This window comes from Diadema setosum, chromosome 1, assembly GCF_964275005.1.
Source record: "Diadema setosum chromosome 1, eeDiaSeto1, whole genome shotgun sequence".
NCBI lineage: Eukaryota > Metazoa > Echinodermata > Echinoidea > Diadematoida > Diadematidae > Diadema > Diadema setosum.
The window spans coordinates 20,361,326-20,383,476 of NC_092685.1; the positions used below are offsets into that span (position 1 = coordinate 20,361,326).

The 22,151-nt window shown below is 38.1% G+C and overlaps 1 protein-coding gene across 1 annotated transcript in view; it reads left to right on the forward strand.

Moving 5' to 3' along the window:
- Window positions 1–22,151, forward strand: part of LOC140228055 (calcium permeable stress-gated cation channel 1-like) — a 115,219-nt gene that overhangs the window by 69,306 nt on the left and 23,762 nt on the right. The window contains exon 21 of the mRNA XM_072308461.1: window positions 11,533–11,699. Within this exon, the coding sequence (XP_072164562.1) occupies window positions 11,533–11,699 (167 nt within the window). The remainder of the gene's footprint in view (window positions 1–11,532; window positions 11,700–22,151) is intronic.

Here is a 22,151-nt window from a genome sequence, read left to right on the forward strand (position 1 = left end):
CCATCAAATGGGCACCATGCCCCACCTGGGGGCCCCAGGCCCCCCCCCCCCCCCCCTTCTGTGAGGAATCTTTACAGATTTTCTCTGGAACCAAAAGTGATTGAGCGAAGTTGATACAATGAGTCAGTATATCGATGACTGTTGTTTCAAGTTTGTTCATGGGATGTGGGAAAATCAGGGGGGCCCCCACCCCCTTGGAACCCAAGAAAGCGGGATGGGATGGGGGGAGGGGCCAAATGCGGGCCTAAATTTTCATCTTCTTGCTGAAAACAACATAATGGATTTTCACCAAACTTGGCAAGTAGCATTCCCATGGGGATAAGATTTCAAAGTGTTTGAATGGGCACCATGCTTTCCTTGGGGGCCCCAGGGGGTCCAAACCTCCTAAATTAATGAATATGATATTTTTCCCTTGTTCTAATCAAAAGTGATAGGGCTTTAAGTCTTTTTTCCCAAGCTGCATAATCCAAAATTCTATAAAGTTCAGTATACTTGGCAGGTATTTTTACCAGTGTGATGGAATATGTAAATGGACACCATGCCCCCACTCTCAAAGCTACCCCCACCATAAGTTTGCAATGTTCTCAGGTAAGAGTCTGCAAGAATGCATGGAAGGTGAACTTGCGATACTCAGGTGAGCGCGTGACCCCCGGGTCTCTTGTTTCAGGACATTGTTGATATTATCTCCCCTCAGGATTTCAAGTCTATGCTGTGACCTAAAGAGCTTTCATAGCATGGAGTTGAGATTCCTCAGAGCAATAATACTAACAGTACCTTGAAAAGCAGTCCATATCTCCATAATGTAAACCTAAACACTAATGTGCACCATCTCCTATTCCTGACCTGCGCCCCAAGGTTTTACATCAGAGAGGATTTCACAAACATTGTTTGTCTTTATGGCTGTCCAGTTCAAATCCTCTGTTCCTTTTATGTGACATAATTGGATTCAGCAGTTCTTTAAATGCCAATTTGAAAGCGTCATGACTCTACCAACCTGTGCTCATTTCCGCAAGGAGACAATCATAAATGCAACCATTTTCTTCACTTAATTCTCCACTAGGAGACAATCGTTGTTACATATGTGCAATTTCTACTGGTAAAGTAGCTGGCAGTTGTTAGCAAGCTGTCTCAATGAACATGAAATGTTCTTGTGTGGGTGAGCTGCTCTAAAACACTAGTAGACATTTGAATCTCACTCTACTGTCAGAGGATAATTGATGTCCATAATGTCTTCTATCACTCCTCTATTCATTCACGTTGCTCTGCATACTTTGTACTGGAAGAAAGTGACAAGAGTAAACTGTGCATGGCAATTTTCATAACTAGTGATGATAAATTGGAGCTCAACATAAACGTGCATCAAGAGAAATGATATATGTAGGGTCTGACGCCAGTAAATTTAACTATCCTGGGTTTTTTGTTTGTTTGTTTTTTTTTCTGTCACGCTTTTCACATACTTGGGGTAAGGTGTGATGATCGTTTTAGTCGTCAACTTTATTGCTCACTATTTGAATTCCTGTGTGCATTTTTTCAGAGAAATTGAAGCAGAAATTTAGAAAAATTGTCAATAGCTCAGCATTTTGCAAAATGTCACTATTATGCATGCACATTTGTTAATTCGTTATGACCCTTTGACTGATTGAATCGTTCTTTCCTATCCCATCTCCAGCTTACCAACAGAAATGTTGTTTCATGCTCATTAGTTTACATACACTACTGTGTACCTCGAATGTTGTGTATGAATGACTGGAGAATACTTGGAATGGCATAAAATGAGTTCAGTGTGTGATCTTGAGAACCAAAGGGTGAAAGTTAATGGACTGGGAATTGATGAATTTTGTACCATTGCACTGCTCTGATGTCAAAATGTGCTTCTGCTGTGCGCACCTAGTCAGTTACAAGCATGCACTCAATCAGTCATTTATTGTCAACAATTTCGACAGATCTCTTTTGCATGAGACCGTACCACGAAACAATTGTACAACCATATGCCTCATGAAAAATAGTTGCCATTGCTGTACTTTATTCGAGAATCAGCTTAGATTACATTCATTGATGTCTGAGGTGTTGTATAAAACAAATAGTATATTGTCGGTGGGGTGACGAGACCTTGTATCTATAAAATGTCAAATGTTTAGGAGAGAAAAAACAAAAAAACATGGCAGCCAAAGCACTATATCAAATGGGATAGCCTTTCCTTTGACATGCCATGGTGGCTTCATTTATGGGGTAAGACAGCTAGGCATTGAGCAGGACATCACTTGACTGATTATCTGATTATTTTAGTCATTTCACCAACATTTGAGATACAAGGTCCTGTCACCCCAGCGACGATATGGTCTTTACTCATGCAGTGGAACAAGGTTTAGTGTTCATTGATGAGATGAGATGCTTGATTCAAGATGAAGCTTGGTTTGGCCTCGGGGTTGAATAGAGCACATCATCTTTCACCTTGTGTGAAATCTTGTACCATTGCACTCTTGACCATTCTTTTAATATCTGTGACTGTTTTAGCTAAGGGCAGATTCTGACAGAGCAGACACTAAGCTTTAAAATGATGTATAGCTCAACTGAAATGGACTCTCTTAACCTTTCTAAATATTGGAAAGAAAACACACACTCTGGAAAAGTGTGAACCAAGAAAAGAGTCTCTGAAGTACAGGGTCAATTCAAGCGCTATAATCTTTTCCAAGCCATGCTAGCTGTGCGATGAAAGGGACAAAACACAGGATGTAAACCACCAGTGACCACGGGAGCAACAACAATGAAGGGATTATCAGATTAAGTTGAAACTGAGCATAATGAACAATTTCAGGACCTGTTTCATCATCTACTTACTTGTGTATTTTTAGGACTGTAGTGCAAAGTCAGATACACAGCCTAACATGTCCAATTTAAATGAACAAATCAAGACTGAAGTAAATGATTCTGACCTTTCATATGTATGCTATAGCACTAGCTTAATCCTGTTGTAGCTTTGCTTATGCAATTCAAGATAAATTCCCAGTTCCATTGCACGCTCTGGCTGTCTGCAGTGCAATTTTTGTTTGAGCAAAATGTTCCATTGCACACGCTCTGATGTCACAATAAACAAACATGTGCCGCGCACACTCAACAATTACAAGATCGCTTACAAGCGCGTACTTTTGTCACTCATTTTTGTAATTTTTTTTTTTAATTGTTGAGTGTGCGCGGCACATGTTTGTTTATTGTGACATCAGAGCACGTGCAATGAAACATTTTGCTCAAACAAAATTGCACTGCTGACAGCCAGAGCGTGCAATTCATTTATTCATTCATTCAATGTGGTTTATTGTGCAAATATTAAAGAAAAAATAACAATCCAGCAGCTTGAAGGCTGATACGGTTGCTTTACATTAGAATCATAAAAAAGAAATCAAAATGACACTGATAGTATAAGCATACGTGAAAAAAAAAGAAGATATTATACACATCAAGACCTGAGCATCAAAAAATGGGATAGGTGAGAGTATTGCACAACAGGTGAAAAGATACAGTATGTACGTGTATAGATATAAATGCAAATATACAGTCATATACAAATCATATAGATACAAATATGGCAAGATGGAGAAGAGCGGGCAATTTTGTGACTATGCCAGTTATTCTTTGACATTCAAAATTAAGTGAAGATAATAGAATGTGTAAGCAATCCATCATTTTTCCTGATGGTGTAAAATGAATTCAATTAGAATTTTGCTAGGGTGTAGAGGGAACATGCCTGTTTAAACAGTCTGGAATGAAAATATGTCACAAAAGAATGTCTTGCAAAAACAGCAAGTAGAGCGGTTAGGAAAGTTAAGGTAAAGGAATTACAAAATGTTAAGCAGCAAAATTTTGAAAAAGAAGAAGATCTTTGTACACTGAAGCACAAAATTAGTGCCATTTTATGCACAACATAAAGTGAAGTCCAAACAATTTTGACCATCATGCAGCCAAGATGTTGAACCTTTCTGCACATTAGTGTCTGTTGCTTTTAGTTCATTACCATAAGTCGGCATTACTATGTCTCTAGGAATCATTTTGAAATATGATAATAGATTTTTGAAACCTTTGAGATGCCACTGTTCATACAAAAGTGATGCCTTTGAATCTTTCCGCTAGAGTTTTATTTACACTGTTTGGACAACTTTATACAGAGCGAGTCAATATAGTTTGTCCAGCAGGGTTTAAAGGAAAAGTCCATCTTCATATACATAAGGATTAAGAGAATGCAGCAATATTAGTAGAACACATCAGTGAAAGTTTGAGGAAAATCGGACAATCTATTCAAAAGTTATGGATGTAGTAAGTATCTGCGCAATCACTGCTAGATGAGAAGACTACTACAGTGTATGATGTCACATGCGTACAACTATATAAGGAAAATAAAAAGAGAATTTCACAAAACTTTACTTTTTGAATAAAGTGCACATTTCTTCGACTTGTAACTGAAGTATGTTAAGGGTAATATTATTCCCCCTGCCTTCTGAAAGAGAGAAGTCGAGTGTTCTTTTGTTATGCAGGAAAAATGGAAATATGTTGAATTTCCTTTATTCTTTCTTTATATCGTTGTACACATGTGACATCACAAGCTATAGTAGTCTTTTCATCCAGCCATGACTGAGCAGAAACTTCAAAAATTCATAACTTTTGAACGGAATGTCCGATTTTCCTCAAACTCTCACTGATGTGTTCTACTAATATTGCTGCATTCACTCAACCCACATGTCTATGAAGGTGAACTTGTCCTTTAACTAAACTCATACAAATAAACTTAGTTAGATACGATTTCTTTGCTTTATCTCTCCATTTTGTGTGTCAGCATCATAAAGAGTTATTAGGGTTGTCAAGAAGTAGACAGTTTACCCTTGGGCAATGGGGCTCCATCTGTCAAAAGATGCACACTTCGCTGCATTCTGAGATTCCCGTCTCCTCCTCTTCACTGCAAAGATTGTTGTGATTATGGGAAGCTGTGTGCATCAAGTCACGGCTGGTGAGGCCAGTAGTGGTGATGACTCATCACAAATTTGATTCACCGATCCAGGGTCACCCTGAAGAAAAATACAACAACAACAACAACAAAAACATTATAGGACTTAGACGACCCATAGTAACCAATGTTCTCTCCCCAAATTACATCCTGTCTAGGACATGATGGCTGACAGGGTTTCTTACTGGCGGCAGCTCTTGTTCACATTTTTTTTTCCTTCTTTCAAAGTTTTGTTTCTGGACAGCCATGAGACAGGAATATTGCTCCTTTTCCATCTCTCAGCACCCTGCAGCCCTCTTCATAATTAGAGTTTTATGATAATGTTTGCACATTTACATAGGAATTAAAAAAAAAAAAACTATGAATAGCAAAAGAATGTGTCCTATAATGCAGGGTTCAGTGTGAGAATAATAGTTGATTTCTATCACATGCCATAAATACTTCAGTTGATAAGTTGTGGTACTCAATGTAGAACCATAGTTTCTTCACCTTTATTTGTTTCTCGAAAAATTATATACTGCTGATTGAATTTGTCAGGAAAAACTTGGCAGTATACAACCCAGCTTTCTGCTGTATTTTTTCCATTTAAGTTACAATAATTCTCAATAGAAATTTGTCAAATTTCAGGAGACATTCACTGATCCTATGTCAGTCAAATAGCTACTACTTCAAAATTTACCACTAGCATGTGATATTATTTGTTAAGACTTCCAATCTTTGCAAGTAGTAGTATTTGCTTCTACCACTACAAAATCAAATATTTGCAGTAGATTGACTATTTGTTCTTATTTGCAATGGTAGACACAATTATTTGATGTGTAATTGGTGTTTGTTGTCTCGGGAAAGGGCCCCCTAGATTTCTAGAAGAAAGTTAACTATTTGTTGCTCTCATATCAAATGTTATGTTCATCTCACATATTGAAGGCAATATCAGGATGCACTGCCCCTAGAAGTCTGCATCAGTTTCTCTGTAATAAAATCAGTCTTTTTCCTTTCACATATCCGTACTATGTCATTAGAAATAGCTTTATCTGTTTTGCAGAGGAGTTGGTGTATTTCTGCACAGAAGGGGAGACCCAGCCAAAAATAGCTAGATTTGGGGGCTGTCATATTCAATTCTTCAGTCACAGGTTTCTTCCCTTTGTTACACTTTGCACAGCTTGCCTATCTCTTTGCCCCCAATATCCCTCCATGATCATGGTACCTCGTGGTGTTGATACCACACATTGTAACGTGACCACAAAGGCCATTGTAACATGGCTTGACGACAAAAGATGTCATCACCAATGTGTTGCTGCTCAGCAGCTGCTGCATCCAATGTGAGAGGTCCTCATCGCCGTTGGCATGGATACTATCATGATGCCAGCCAGACCATTGCTTTGTCTGCCCAATTAATGTCTGTGAAATGGTGGAGGGGGGGGGGGGGCTGCATTGTGTTTACCCTTCCTCTGCTTCTTTCATTTTTGTAGCTTGGCAAACATTTATGGGCTGCTGGTTCCTTTGCAATACACCACAAACACACATACACACAAACACACAAAAAGGAGCTCTGTGCGTGACATGAATATTGAAAATGATTTCTACAGACAGACCACCCTCCTCTGTCGTACATGGATATCTACCCGCTATAGCTCTCTCTCTCTCCTCCCCACTCCAGGATTGGCTGATCAAACAATCTCTGTTTGTCTTCCAATCTCATTAATGATATTAAGAGTGTGTGGAGGTGTGGGATTCAGCAAAAGGGTACAGGTTCTGACACTTCTAATGTATAATATCAAACAGGAGAAATGTGTCTTTTGGAGAGACGAGTCTTTTTAGTCAAGACTTCACATCACCTTAGATATGTGTGTGTGTGTGTGTGTGTGTGTGTGTGTGTGTGTGTGTGTGTGTGTGTGTGTATTTTGATTGCACCCATATTCTCATTTCAAACCAAACTTTGTAGATATTGTTAGTGCTGCGTACATCCACAGTATCTTACAGTCTATTGGAAAACTGCAAATGCCCAGATTGATTGTGAGGTTTACCAGTATATGTTCCTCCTCAGAGAGAGAATACAAAAGGGAGAAGAAAAAAAATGGCTGCAGTTCTGAAATTCATATCCAAACTGATTCTACTGTTGCATTTCAGTTTAATTTGCCTGTCCAAAGTGGATTTTTTTTTTTTTTTTTTCATTTGCAACATGTTCACTGTCATGCTACTGTACCAGCTCACACTGAGGGTTATGTTTGTATTGATGCCATGACGTCATGTTTCTCCCAATGTATTTGCTTAGTATTTGAAAGATATTGGATGAAGTTGGGCATGGTGGAAACACTCTTCTCATTGCTAGACTGAATCATTTTCTTCTTCTTTTTTTTTTTTCCAGTTGTGCAAATTGTAATGTTAGGCCACTGTGCATCAATTCTTTGTGCCAGCGCGCTCAATATTAGTGCTGCACCATTGTATGTTTGCTTGGTCCTCTTGGTACATGACATTCAATATTACTCTTGGTTATAGTCAATCTCAATTAATAGAACAATAACGCGTGAGAGATACTAGGCTGTATCATACAGTGACATTCAAGAAATGTCAGTGCTGCTGCAATGAACGGGCAAAGTGCTTCATTTTTTTTACTGCATGTTTGCCCTATGACCATGGAGCCACATTAGCTCAGGGAAAAGAGAAAGACACAAGAAATAAAGGAATTAATGCACCCTTGTACAGTATGCTGGGCTTGTGTGCAATACTGTATGAATCCACTTTAACTTTCCTTAAAGTTTTCATGGAATTTTCTGCTTGATGTTATCAGGCATTTCACATTCACCCAGAGTGAAAAACAACAACATCAAAGACCTGTGTCTTGTATTCATTTCATGAGTATTAAACATATACAAGATTTTGCTCAACAAAGAACCTTGTTAGAACTACAGATGTGTACTCAAGACTCATTTTTCTTGTAATAGTAGTATCCAAAGTCCGACACATGGAAATTCAAAGATACAATATATTCACACACTACTGTTATACATGGAATGCTCAGATATATATATATATATATCTCTAGCAAGAATCAAACTGTCCTTCTTAGCTCTCAACAGATACAAGCTCTTCTGAAACCCCTGCCTGCAGTGCTTTGCAGCACAATGACAGCTATTGCCCCTACCTAATAAATCATTTTACTTCCAAACCTAACTGCTTAAAGCTGCCCCTCTGCCTTTCGCTGAACCAACTGAACTTTTCTTTAAATCCTCATGGTCAGAAACGTCAATACTCATTTTGCTCCATCCCTGGTGCCTACCAAGTCTTCATTGGGTAAATTGCATAAGGACTGTACTGTTTCAGAAAACTGTGTGTGCTTGTCTAGGGTTTGCATAGATGCATTTGTCTCTTTGCCCCAGAGAGTAAAAGGCGCTTAGTGTATCAAAACTACACAGAAAATTAACATTGCGATCTGGAAGAGCATTGTTCTAATAATGTTTTCTGAGAATGTGAGAGTGTGAAGCTCATTATGAGCAGAAATAATGATAAGAAGAATGTTCCATATTGCACCAAAACATGTATGTGTCTTGAATTTAGACTCGTCCATCCTGACATTATGATAGGAGCTCTGTCAATCGCACAGATTTGATATTTTCATGAGTAGTGTAATTATGTATGTGTGCGATGGCTTGGCCAGCTGTTGCTGTGTACTATAATCTCCTGATTGGTCGAGAACTGATCTGGGTACGAGATGTATTACTGTCTGCCTTGCATTTTCCTTGACAGTTTCTACACAACTTTAAAACTTTGTAACATGACGCTGTCACACTTCATAATATCCAATGCTTGATGTAGAGCCTAATCCGTACACGGTTGACCATCTGCCATAATATATCACATGGTCATAGTTAGTGGTACATGCATGTATACAAGAGTGCAAAATCTGAAAGAATGTCGAAAATCCCATTAGATTTGTAAGTAAATCCTGTATTTGCCATCATGATTGAGGTACTGAGACTATACATGTGATGTGTGAGGGAGTACATGAACGTAGCATGCATGCAGCATTCATGTTCTTGATTGCACTGTTTCAGTAATTTCATAACAAATGTAATGATAGCGCATGCAGAAAGCAGCCACACACATTCTAAAAAGGCAATTATGGAGTTCCTTTGGGAATGAACTCCCTTTAATAAGTGTCAGGTAAACATTAATTTCTGTAAATTACAGAGGAAATGGATGAACAATGAAGATCATATTTGCAGTACCTCTTACAAGTAGGTGCTCTTCCATGTCACAAAGTAAATTTTCAGGGTAGTGATACACTTTAAACTGTTGAGGACGAGTCCAGAGTATACTTGGGCAAGTGTCTATGGGAAATGCGTGTTGTAGCAAAATCAGTCCATCCTCAATGGGTTAGCAGTGATCTACAAAGGGTGGTTAGCCTTCAGTCTAAGACTGGGGATCATTTCTCAAAATATGTCAACCTCATAAACACTATAGTGGAAGAAGCAAAAAATGTCCGTTTGATATACATCGCTTTGCCATCAAACACACATATTTCATGTGCAATATGAATTGTACATCAAGCATTGTGGAAAATAGGGTAAAAGCAATTTGTTGCAGAGCTTTCACCATTCCATAAAGTCCTCACAAGAGAAGACCACTCTCATATATTAGATTATATCCTCTTGGTATCTGCCGCATGTTTTATTCACCTGATGGATATTGCTTTATATACTTACACCTTTTGTACTTTTACATGACATGAAATGTTATGTGTGGGTGTATACCCGCAATTAATTTTTCCCTCCTCAACTATATATTTAATATGGAGCATGCTCGATGTGACCTTTCTTCTTCCCACAGCAGCTAAATCCCATTTTCTCCCATGTTGCATTACGCAAGAGACCTTTTTGCACTCTCACCATCTCCATGCTAACAACATGATCAACATGCTCTCATTTGCTCCATCACCACATATGTATCAAATCACAGGACAATCTTTATAAGTACAGTCGTATATCAAAGGCCTATGAATACTGCAGCAGTCATGTGGGTGGACAAGAGTTTATACCTGTTCTTGAGAAAGGGGATATTGCTGCCTTAATTCCAACATGAAAGGTCATCTCGCAATAGAAACTGCATTGTTCAAATTTTTCTTTCAGTGCCTTGTGGTATATAATCTTGTCATTGCACAGGGATGGTTTTGATGTAATTTTGTGATAATGCACTAAATTTGTTGCCCTCATTTTTGTGACATTTTGTTGATCGTGAGATGGTAGGCATTATTAAATCATGTATCTTTTGAAGTCAAAACATCACAGCCCTGGGGCTGATAAGTACCTGACCTCAGGGAAAATGTAAATGATGATGAAAACATATTCATAGCAAAGAATACCACAGTACATTAAATCACTTTGATAATTGGGATTGATGATAATCAATATACCACAATACAGTACTAACATTTACATTGTTGAACACCTGTACATAAAGGTACTATTTTGAAAGAAGTTATAATAATAATAATAATAATAGACATTTATAGAGCCCCTTTTCCACTGGATACAAAGCACTAAGATGAGGATTTGATAGAATACATTAAGTGATTGCATAATTGCTGACATCCCAAACTGTACATTTTACAGATATCCATGTTATCAAACTTTAAATATCTTATATGGTGCCTGGTGCTGACTTTACTTCAATCATGTGAATATAATGAGATTTTGATTCTACATTGAAATTTGTCTATGCTAGATCTATATAACAGCAGCTTTCCTTGAGTTTTTTCCTTGCCTAGCACTGAACTATCACATACACTGCAAATATAGGTAATAAATTTCTTTGTTAGATGATTATATAGCTACAGAACATGATAAAGTGAAGTAAACTACAGAGTTGTATTAAAATAATCATTTCATTTTGCAATCATGTGTAAGTAGATACTTACCAATGTAAATGCAAGTACACAGAAATAACTAAACAACAGTGCTTTCTCTCCAGAAATCAGATTTTGATACTTTAAAATGTTGCAAAAATGATATATGTGATTAAAAAATAAAATCTTTAAAATTTTTGACAAGGAAAATGTTTCAAAGAAATGATGTAACTGTTGATGTCAGAAGTTCGGAGCAAATCCCTGAAAATTTTCTGACAAAATCCAGGAGAGGAACTAAATATCGCACCGACTTTTATGAAAAGAAAGATCTAAATGGCTGTGACCCATCCTTGAATAAGTTTTACATTGAAAGCCTGTAGGTCTCATGTATGTGTGTGTGTGTGTGTGTGTTTAATGTAGAAATAAGTCAAGCTTGTCTATAGCAACCACTGTCTATAGTGACCACCTGCCGTATGCGACCACTAAACACAATTCCCCCAAGAGAAAAGCCATGTTAAAGACCCTGTCTGTAATGGCAACCTTTTTTGTCTCCCTTGGGATGACCGCTTCAGGCAGGTTGACTGTATAAAGCATGATACATATCATTGTAGTGATCTCAAAGGAATTTCCTGCAAGCGATTGAATTCACTTACCCCTTGACTGCAAAACTGACTCTTTTGACCAACTCTTTGGACAGGCTCGGTCGATCCCCGCTCCATCCTCCTCTTCGTGTTCCTCGTGCTCTGCATCGGGCTCTACATTGCCAAGGTGTGCTTCAACATCTGGATGGGCTACGTGCCGCCCTCCTACGATGAGTTCAGTAACGAGGAGGACCCCGTTCAGGAGACCGAGGCAGAACACAAGGTAAGACAACATTCTTTCGCAAAGGCGTTATTTTATATTTGTTGAATTGCAAGACAAGCTCACCTGTTGCTGGTTGTGGCAGATACCATTACTTTTGTTGTCAATCGCCTGTACTGTCTGTGTGTGGATTCCTTGCTATTGATTGAAATGTGCCTATGTCTACCTTTAGTCCTTTCTGATTCAACTTTATGACACTTGTATATGAACCCTGTTGCTGATGTGGACTGACCAAACTTGCATTTTTGCTGGCATGGATTGCATTGATTGCATTTTGGTCAGTCCATGTAACATATGTTCACAGCTAAGTCTTGAAATGGTATAAAATGCTGTGTTCAATAGAATTTAAAGGCTGTTATTATCTTTTCTAGTCAATATCAGGCCATTCATTTGAAAAACAACACATCTTCAATGAACATTTATTATCAAATCTTCATACATTTGTACACAGATGCCAATCCAGCATTGCATCCACCCAATAGTTTCATTTTGGCAAAAATTCTGAGAGATTGCTTGTTTGAAGCAATTTTGGGACAAGTTATCTTTCATTCAAGTGTTCTATTTAAAAAGATCACATTGTATTGGGATTTCATGCACTTATGAAACAGAAAATAACTTGACATCCCTGAAAGGTACCCTTTTACTGTGGACATGTAAACCCAATTCTAAACCCAACTTTATGTATACATGTTAATGTAAAAGAGGTAAGGTTAAAACTTTCAGGTGTTATGTCATGCATTTCTTTCTATATTGATTTTCTTTGAAAGAAACTGTTGTATTTTATACTTTTATCTTTGTGATTTTCCTGCATCTAAAGCTCTTTACCAGACCAGTTTACTCATAATCTATTCTTATATTATCTAACTTTTAAATCTAATTGTAAAAAGCTTCATGTGATAACCAAAAGCTCACATTAGGTTGGTCTCCGGACTGTCCAACCTTGCAACAATATAATCTGTTTCATACTGAATCTTACTACAAGAATGGCAATTGAAAATAAACTGCTGACCATTAGGACTTTGAATTAGAAATATGCATGGCTTTGAATGTAGTAGTAAACTGGTGTATTTTTCAATGAAGATGTCTTATGAGTGGAACCATGGCTGTTCAAGACATACATTGCAAGAGTGATATGAATAAATGATTTGTTTTCCCCCTCATATTTTTCCTCACTGGAAGAAACACTTCCATTCATCTTTTGATGAAAGCATGGAAGCGGATAAAGGGCTGCGAGAATTAGAAAATGAGGTAGGACGGATGAATGCTAATCAAATTTGGGCTTGTCATTCTCATCTTTCTCTCTTTTTCCTTTTCTTGTGATGGTTTTTATCTGGATGTTGATTGTGCAGCTGGAATTATCTCCTCATTCATGGCGAGAATGCTCTCTAGCCTAGAGGGTCCCTTTCTCTCTTCATTCTGAAACCGGGAATGTGTCTTGGGAATCAAACAGCATCGGGCGTCGGGTTTTTTTCTTCCTGCATTAATCTTACATTTCATGCGTCATGACACTTATCATGGAGGAATGATGGAAGTGACATTTCCCATGCCTGCTACTCTGATACAACGCTCGGAAAAGAAACTATTAGCTTCTTGATACATGATATGCCTTCTTTTAGCATGCGTCATGTTGTATGAAAGTCAAGGAGTCCTGGATCGTCAAATGCAGTCTTTCTTTTTCTACTTGCCCTGAGCCACGCATAGCCTTTGAGACTGAGTTACTTTTAAGATTTCGACAAGCGGCTTTGCTGTGGTGTTGAGTGAAGTCATGAAATTTCAGAACACATTTTTCCCTTCAATTTTTTCAGAATCCCCTCCCCATATTCTCTTCATTCATCACACATTATGCCTGCTTCTTCACCAAGGGTGCCTATAAAGTCATGTCATGCACGTGAGGTTGTCACTTCTGCCCATACAACTCAAAACTAAGCAATTTAACATTTTGGTTTCGGGAGAAAATGTGGTGAAGGTCTGTCAAGTATAACACTCTGAAATTTTTATGGTTTTGCAATCATTTCTACATGCTTTCTTTTTTTCTTTTTTTTTTTTTTTTTTTTTTTTTTTTTTTTTTTTTTTTTTTTTTTTTGGCGTGTGGATATTGCGTGATGGTGCACTAACTCAGGAATGTGCACCCAGTACATTATTCTCATCAGATGGGTTGTGGAAGTCGGGTGACAATGTGCATTTCAGTCTAAACCCTAGGAAAGTCAAGTGTCTAGCTGTATTCAGGAAGTATACAGTTAGTTAAACAGCTCGAGTTTAGTGGGCAATATCATAAAACATGGACTAGATACTAGCTGCATTCATACAAAATAGCGGGTTGGCAAGTGCACTCTGAATCTCACATTTTTTTTGGTAAACATTAACATTCGCAGAATTAGCGGGATAGTGATTGCGCTTCAAATCTCAAGTTGTTGTTTTTTTTTTTCAACTTTCATGTGGACAAAAATAGCCTGCTAGTTGCTGATCAATAATTTTATTGTTCACATTGGTGTGGTGCGCACGCTATTGTGATGTGTGCTTTGAATGATGGGGTATAAAATCTCGAGTGTTCAGTTCGAGGTGGAGTGTTCACACCTTCACCAGGGGGCAAATTAGTGTGCTAATTCAGAAATGAGCGCGAGATTTCTTGGGTTTAGCATCGTGCTGCGAATTGAGCTAATTCGTGAGGTTTGTCTTCACAAGTGCAAAATACTCAAGCTTACAACGTGCTGCAAATCTCGAGATTTGTTTACGTGTGAATCACCCATTGATCACATCTTATTTCTTCTAGACATCACTGGTTTGTGGGAAAGTTTCTGAAATGCCATTCGTGCAGTCTGTCATAAAACAAAAAAGGAAGGAAAATATTATTGCACAGAGCATGTTTCTTGAATAGCATTTTTATATCACTTGGACTTGCCACCCAGTACATACCTCAGAAATGCATTAAATGAGATACATTATGACACTTTCAAGTGTTTCTGATTCTTACCTTCCGGTTTCTCTGTCATTCATAATTTTTCCCTTGCACTTCTTAGCTGTTTCACTCATACATCCATCTTTCTCTGCTGTTCTCTGTCAGTACAGTTGTTTGAGGGTTTATTGACACATCTTAACTCTTTTGAGTGCCATTGTGTAAAAACCTCTGTGGTGTATTACTATTCTGAGACCACTGCACATACACTTTGGAAAACATAGCAGTCTTTCAAAGCCATGTAACTTTGTACAGAAGTGTTTATGCTAGAAATGCAGTACAGCAAAGTTGTAGAGGAAATTGCAAGTTTTGCTGAGATGTATAAACATGTAAATCACATGACAAAGCTGTGGTTATTTTTTCTTGCAAGTGGCCAACATTTAAAACATAACCCCCAAACAAGACTACAAAATTATACGCTTTGTCGTGATATACCCATGCATAAGCATGGTCAGTATTGTAAGACTTTACCTGAAAAATCCTTATCAAGCACTGCCAGTCAGTCACCATGCACTGCAAGCTTTTGTGTGTCAGGAATGAAATTGCACATGACACTTTCAGTATGTACTGTGGCATACTGCGATTTATTGATCGGTTTGTGCACAGTTGTGCATTTGGGCAAAGTATTTGAAGTTGGCAAGCCATCGACTGATTCAGGCGTGGGAACGTGGCGCACAAAGATTTAATGACAGTGGTAGGGCATATATGCCATATAGACAGCCCCTCATACGTATGGTGTGTTATGGTGGAATAGATTCATAATATCATAATTGCTTCTTTTTTTTCCATTAGTGTGTGTGTGTGTGTGTGTGTGTGTGTATATATATGGTTTTTCTTTTTAGCCTGAGGACTTTCATGTACTCATTTCTTGAACTCTCCATGCTTGTTGTTCCCATCCAGAGACTCCTGAGCGTCGATTGTTGCCCTTTTTTTTTCAGAAAATCTTAGAATGTGATTTTGTCACTCTCCACTGCTTGCTTGACATTCCTGTAGAGAGGTTTCATGCAGAGGTTGTTGAATGTTCATACTCTGTCAGTGTTTGGTGCTATTTTTGCCTCGGTCTGTCCTTCCAATGCCCTCTGTAGTCATCTCTGCAACAGTGATTTCTGCTCTTGAGTCTGGTAATATTGAAATTGATATTGTTGTGTACGCGCCAACATGAGGCCCCGGTGGCTCGTTAGGTAGAGCTGTTTATGCGTCTCTCTGCCAGCTAAATCGCGGAGAGAAATGTAAAGAACGGGATAACCATTCTGCAGGGTGATAAATAACTTGAGATTTTGGCAGATACATACAGATAGTACAATTCCTGTAAAGTGGTGCCCGTCTGGATGCAGTTATTACACAAACTGACAGGACAGGGACTCCTTAATTTTTCTCTAATGCTGTAAAATTTAGCCCAGTATGATCCAGTAGTTTGCGAGATTGACTCACACAAAACAACTGGATGATGAGCTTGGTGGTTTGTTTTATGTTTGTGTATCAGTATGCAGGAAACTGTTAGGAATTGTATCAAATTCTGCATGAATTGTTTATATAGCATGCTTTTTTTTATATATAAAACTCTGACTTCCAAATTTATTGTGCAATGTCAATGAAACTATATCTCCTTATCATATCATGTATTTATTTCTCTCTTTTTTTTTTCTTTTCTTTTTTAAAGCATAGTCAAGTATAATGGTGTCATTCTGTTTTCTGGGTTCATCCATGATATCATAGCACTATACACTGTGTAAACAAGTTAATTTGGAATTCATGGGGTCACTGCCGAGAGGGGCACTGCAATTTCCAGAGAGAATTATTTACCCTTTTTTTTCAGGACGGAAAACTGTCTATTGCAGTGGCTCCAGAATCCATCAAAATCTATCTGATGAGGTGCTATGTTTTCACATGTATTGCACATGTTAACCATTGATCAGCTTAAAGCCTTGCAAAGACAGGGAAAGTGCTACTATACAGCATTACATTGCGTATGTGAATTATCCCTTGTTGTCTGTGAATGTCTGATTGTGTGAAGATAACTGGTCTGCTTCATCAGGCAAATGTTACATTATGATAATGAGCTAACATGGTGCACTTTGTGTCAGCATTAATATTTAATCAACAGTTAGTTATGTGTGGCCCTGATCTTTACAATGTTTTACAGGTAACATGTACACTCTGAATGCCATGAGCACAAAGAAAGAAAGAAAAGGAATGTGTACATTTTGTCATCTACTTTTGCAAAGTATTTTATTAATACAGGAATTCATACATTTGTGTATACATACATACAAACACACACACACACACATACTATACATACACGTACATACATATTATACATACACACACACACACACACACACACACACTAGATATGAATCTATATAGACACACATACATATGTACAAATATGCTGATCTTAAAAATGTATGAATGTACAGATATGAATTAGCAGTTTTATCATTATTCCTCATTACTCAATGCATTTTGCACATTTCCCACGGAGCTGCGCACGGCTCTCCACGATGCAGCAGGCGAGGGAGGCCCCTTTCATTACGGGGGCAGCCTTTGTGGCGAACCCTCTGGAGTGTGTTTCAATTTGGATGCGATCAACTCATTTTGTGCCTAATGACAAACTGATTCAGACACATGTTGGCCAGTGCAGGTGCAGCAGTACAGACCAGACATAGATTTGATACATGTGGTGGGCTTGTAACCGGAGATACAGCGCAAACATCCATGCACTCTCAATTGCTTGTTTCTATCTCCTCCGCCCACCTCCAGCCATATTGCCGAGCTAGCTTTTTTTTTGCAGATTTATGTACTGCGTTCTCTTTTTTGCGGACAATGTTATCCTTTTTTTTTCTGTTTCTGTGTTATAATTTTAGAGGCTGAAAACATAATATATAGAGCACTGCAATCTTTCTCCCATTTAGGAGAGCAATGTTCTCCCTTTCTACCCCCAGAAAAGAACTAAGGACACTTGACTCAAGCAGATGCCTTACTCGTCCTAAAAGAACAATCTTTCATGTTATTTGTGCAAAAAAGTCAGTACTCACAAACCTGGGATCCAGATGTGAAAATGAATGTATTATCATTATTAAGTGTCAAATTCACTTATTAGCACTTGTTTGTTTGTTTGTTTGTTTTTTTCATAAAGTGAAATTTAGATTGCTATCCTGCAAGATACACCCCACAATACACAGCACAGTGTGCAAAAGTATGTCAGTTCAATTGTTACATCAAATATAGCAGCACTTTACGCTGGGGGTACACTTTGGCTGAAGTGGGTCACACAGCTGAACTGAGAGGCGAAGTGTTCACTCTTACTAGTCACAAATTCTAGCAACTGTAATGAAATAAGTGTGAATGTTGACTGTTACATGAGGAAGCTCCCATGTACTCGACTCCGCCAAGGGAGGAGGTTATATTTTCGTTACCATTTGTTCATTTGTCCGTGTGCAAAATAACTCAAAATTTTGTGAACGGATTTGGATAAAACTTGCAGGAAAGGTTGAGAATGACACAAGAAACAGATGATTAAATTTTGGGAGTGATCTGGAAATTTTTATGGATTTAATGAAGGATTTTCGATATGTTGGCAGGTAGGGTCAACGCACTTGGGAGTTCAAGCTGTGCATTTTTGAGGTTTTCATACAGGGACAAAAGTGTGTGCTCTAGTTTCAGCTAGGGCATGGCGCGCCGCATAGCTGAGAGTTGATGAGGTAACAAATGGCTTTTACATTGAAAAATAGGGTGATTTTCAGCATTCATATAATGGGTGGAAATCACTGATCTCTATGGAAGAACAAGATCTTTGGTGAAAATTAGCTGCTTGGTTGAGGTCTGCGCTCTCAAGAGTGCTTCTCTAGTTTCATTTAATTTCTTGAGAGGCAACATATGTGACAAATTCATCTGACATATATCCGACAACCTTTCACTCATTTTTATTCTTTAACAAATTGTGCTTATCATTAATTTTCTCAGAATATAAGCAGAGAGAAAGAAAGAATTTCACTGTTTAAATGTAACATTTAAGCTAGATATTAGCAGCTGCCTCCTTTGAGATAGAAGTACTGTATATAGAAGGAATATTACAATTCTTGAAAGAGGCACAGACATTGTGATCCAAACTCTGAAGCAAACATCATTTTCATCTTTTTTTTTTCAATAATGGCAATGTCTCTTATCAAAGTGTACTACAATATTTTACCTTGAAGGCAAATATGTATTTCATACCATCTGAGATAAAGTTGCTCCCAGGAAAATTTCATCCGTTGTAGCATGTTATTGTAGCCACAGATATATCGAGCTGTTGATATAAATTGAAAATGGTGATACATGCTAAAGATTGGCTACCTGCATCTGAGTCTATCTCCACCATCTATTCAGTCTCAGGTATTGTACAATCTCCTCCCTCTCTTGTATGTGAATGTGCCATGATAAGAGTCAATGCAGCAGTCACTAAAAAGTTTAGATGCTGTCTTTGGTCTGGAGTTCATTCATCCTGGTCGATTTCACACACGAGTCTTTGCAGTGTTTTCCATCCAGCTCAAGCACAGCAGGAAGAAAAACTATTCACTAAAGAAAAAATGAAAGTGTATAAGAGAGCTGTTTGTTGCAAAATGAATGCAGCTAGCTAGGTATTGAAAGAAATTGGATAGAAAGCCACATGTTATTTTCTGCTTTTATAGATATCTAGGCCAAGGGAAAATTTGTTGATACATACTCCTGTATTTATCCTTTGATAGTTTATATCTTTTCCTTTCTTTTTTTTTAATGGTTGGTTCCATGTGTGAAATCTATTTTCACAATTACCTTTAAGCAGAATGAATCTCTTTGAAGCTGCATACAATGCAAAGGGCCTGTCTGGTAGCATACTGTAGTTGCATGTTTGGCTGAGGTGAGGTGTGTCAGAGAAGCAGTTACCTATTTTTGTGCATGTGTTTTTGCTTTTTTCAGCCCATATCCAGAAATGTCTCTGTAATTGAGTCAAAGGGAGAAACAGACAAATTTTGCGTCATTATCCTTCTTCCAAGAAAGTGTTGCTTCACAACTCATCAGGAATTTATCTATTGAATAGCATCATTTTGAAATCATTTAACACCATTCTGATTGGAGTATTGCTGTTTGTAATGAATTACCAAATTAAGAACAAAGTGGAGTCGTCTTGCTTTTTATTCCTAGCAGTTATCAATCATAATGGTGTAATTTTAATTAAGTCTTTCAAGAAGCATCTGTGTTCGCCAACTCGTGATGCTGTTTTAAAACAAAATGAACAATGAGCAGGCTCCACAACACGCATCTCTTCACACACACTCACATGCCACACACACCCACACACACACACACACCTACACACACCTTAGAAGACGGTGAGAAATCATCAAATTGTGTTCATTTCATTTGCTGATTTTGACTCGCCAAGGATGTTGCAAAGTTTATGAGGCTGGAGACTTCACCAGTTCGGAAATATACATCACACATGCAGAAATGGGTGAGTGAATTCGGCCTAGGCAGTGTCCATGTTGTGTGATACTGGATTGTCTCAAGACATGCGGAGGGTTGGGTTGGAATGTTAATTATTCATTCTGCCCTGGAAACAGCCCTCAATATTGGTGTGAACAGCAGGCTTAAAGGAAGGGAGAGCACAAGGGAAACCGTAAAGTGCAGATAAAAATAATTTGGGTATTCTACATTTTTTTTTTTTTTTTTTTTTGCAGAGAACTGTGTATTGGCTGCTTGTTTCTTGTTATTTGTGTAATGTGTCAAGAGGAGCAAGAAATTTTCTGAGTACAAGATCATGCATCGCAGTATTGTTCAGTAGTGTTTGTACCATCTTGTGGAACATGTTTTGGAGCCTGATATCCAGCGTTCATAATTTCTGACATCAGATGTGAGTCTAAATAGTATGGCAGGACTCATCTTAGGATTCTTTATATTTTCAACATTTTCTGTCAGAAAAGCATGCCGCAAAATCTTTTACAAAATTGGTCCAAAAATTTGGCAGGAAGAAAAAAACGGTCAACTGTATCTTCAAGTCATTTGGATTTTTCTTGAAATGCCCTGTAGTGTTACATTGTCATCCTTGGTTAAAAGCATATTTATTGAAGTCAAGATTATGTCATGATCATGGATTAACTTTTGAAAGTTCAGAAGTTCAGAACTTATGATATTCAGTTATGATTTCAACTTTCCATTACCTGTTTCGTGCCGGATAAACAAGGGCTTTTTACCTTTAGAGACTGAGTCGTACATTAGCTCATCTTCCTAGCATTAAAAGAGCAAAATCAGTTTCAAACATAGTGGGTCAGGAAAGGTGATGACTGTCAAAAACTATTAGAAGCAAGCCCTCAAAGCTGGGGTTTTTATTGCGACAAACATTTACGCATACATGTACCTTCAGAAGCAATTTTCTGTGACAGTTGATTTGTATTGAATCTGTAAGTACTTAATGCTAGTTCCCAGAAATTAGAAGTGATATTTGATTGAAATGTACGTAGACAAGATAAACATTATGGTTATTGCATCACTAGTGATGTTGCTCCAGTGCAGGGTGTTAGCAGTGTATTACTTGAGGATTTGATCATAAAATGAATGTAATGAGAACAAGCAAAGTTCTGTGGTTTTTTTTTAGGGGAAAGGAAAGAATTGGCAAGTATAGGAAAATAAAAGCAGCACAACTAGTCTGCTACAAGCATTACAAGCAAACAGCTTACACAGTCAACATGACTCGACAGTAGGTACAAGTGTTGGTAATGTCAAGGGCATAGAGTCTCTCAGGATCTAATAGCCTCTCAATTTTATCCCATTTTCACAAATAAATTCATAGTTTATAGAATTGGCTGAATTCATATGCGCTGCCTGTACGTGACTTTACGAGGCAGGGGAATAATACAAGTGTGTGATGTATGTGGGATGGGATTCACACAGTGGGAGAAAAGTTCAGTTAGCAATCAGAGATGCAATAGATCAATCCCCGGGGGAAATATAAATGCTAATGAAGATCACCTTGTCATCGGGCATTTTGCAGTCACGGCGAGAATAAATCTTACTGTGGATCTGAGTGGAGAGTTGTCCCGGCTTACAGCATTTTGATAAGATTACTTGCACCCACATGCATTCGTCTGACCTTGGATTTATCGACATGATTCTCCCCCCATTTTTCGAACGCCCATTAGGCATCGAAAATGGACAGCACTCTTTCCAACGTGCACAGTGGATAAAAGTGGATGAAAGCATGCCAAATTGCTTTTCAGGGATTGCAAAATGCATGGAGACAATGATGAGGTTGGAAAGATGAGGAGGGGGAAAATAATTTAAACCCAAAGTATACCTGGGTTTGCTTTTTGTAGAAAGTGGATGGGATAGTATTTGCATTGAGATGCAGTGTAGGAACTCCAGAACCCCATGTCATTAAAAAGTTGCTATGATGCAACTCTTGCTGCAAATGGCAAGTGTCATGGTAATGACAAGAATTCTGCTCCATGATAGGCTGTTGCTATGGGAACTTGACATTG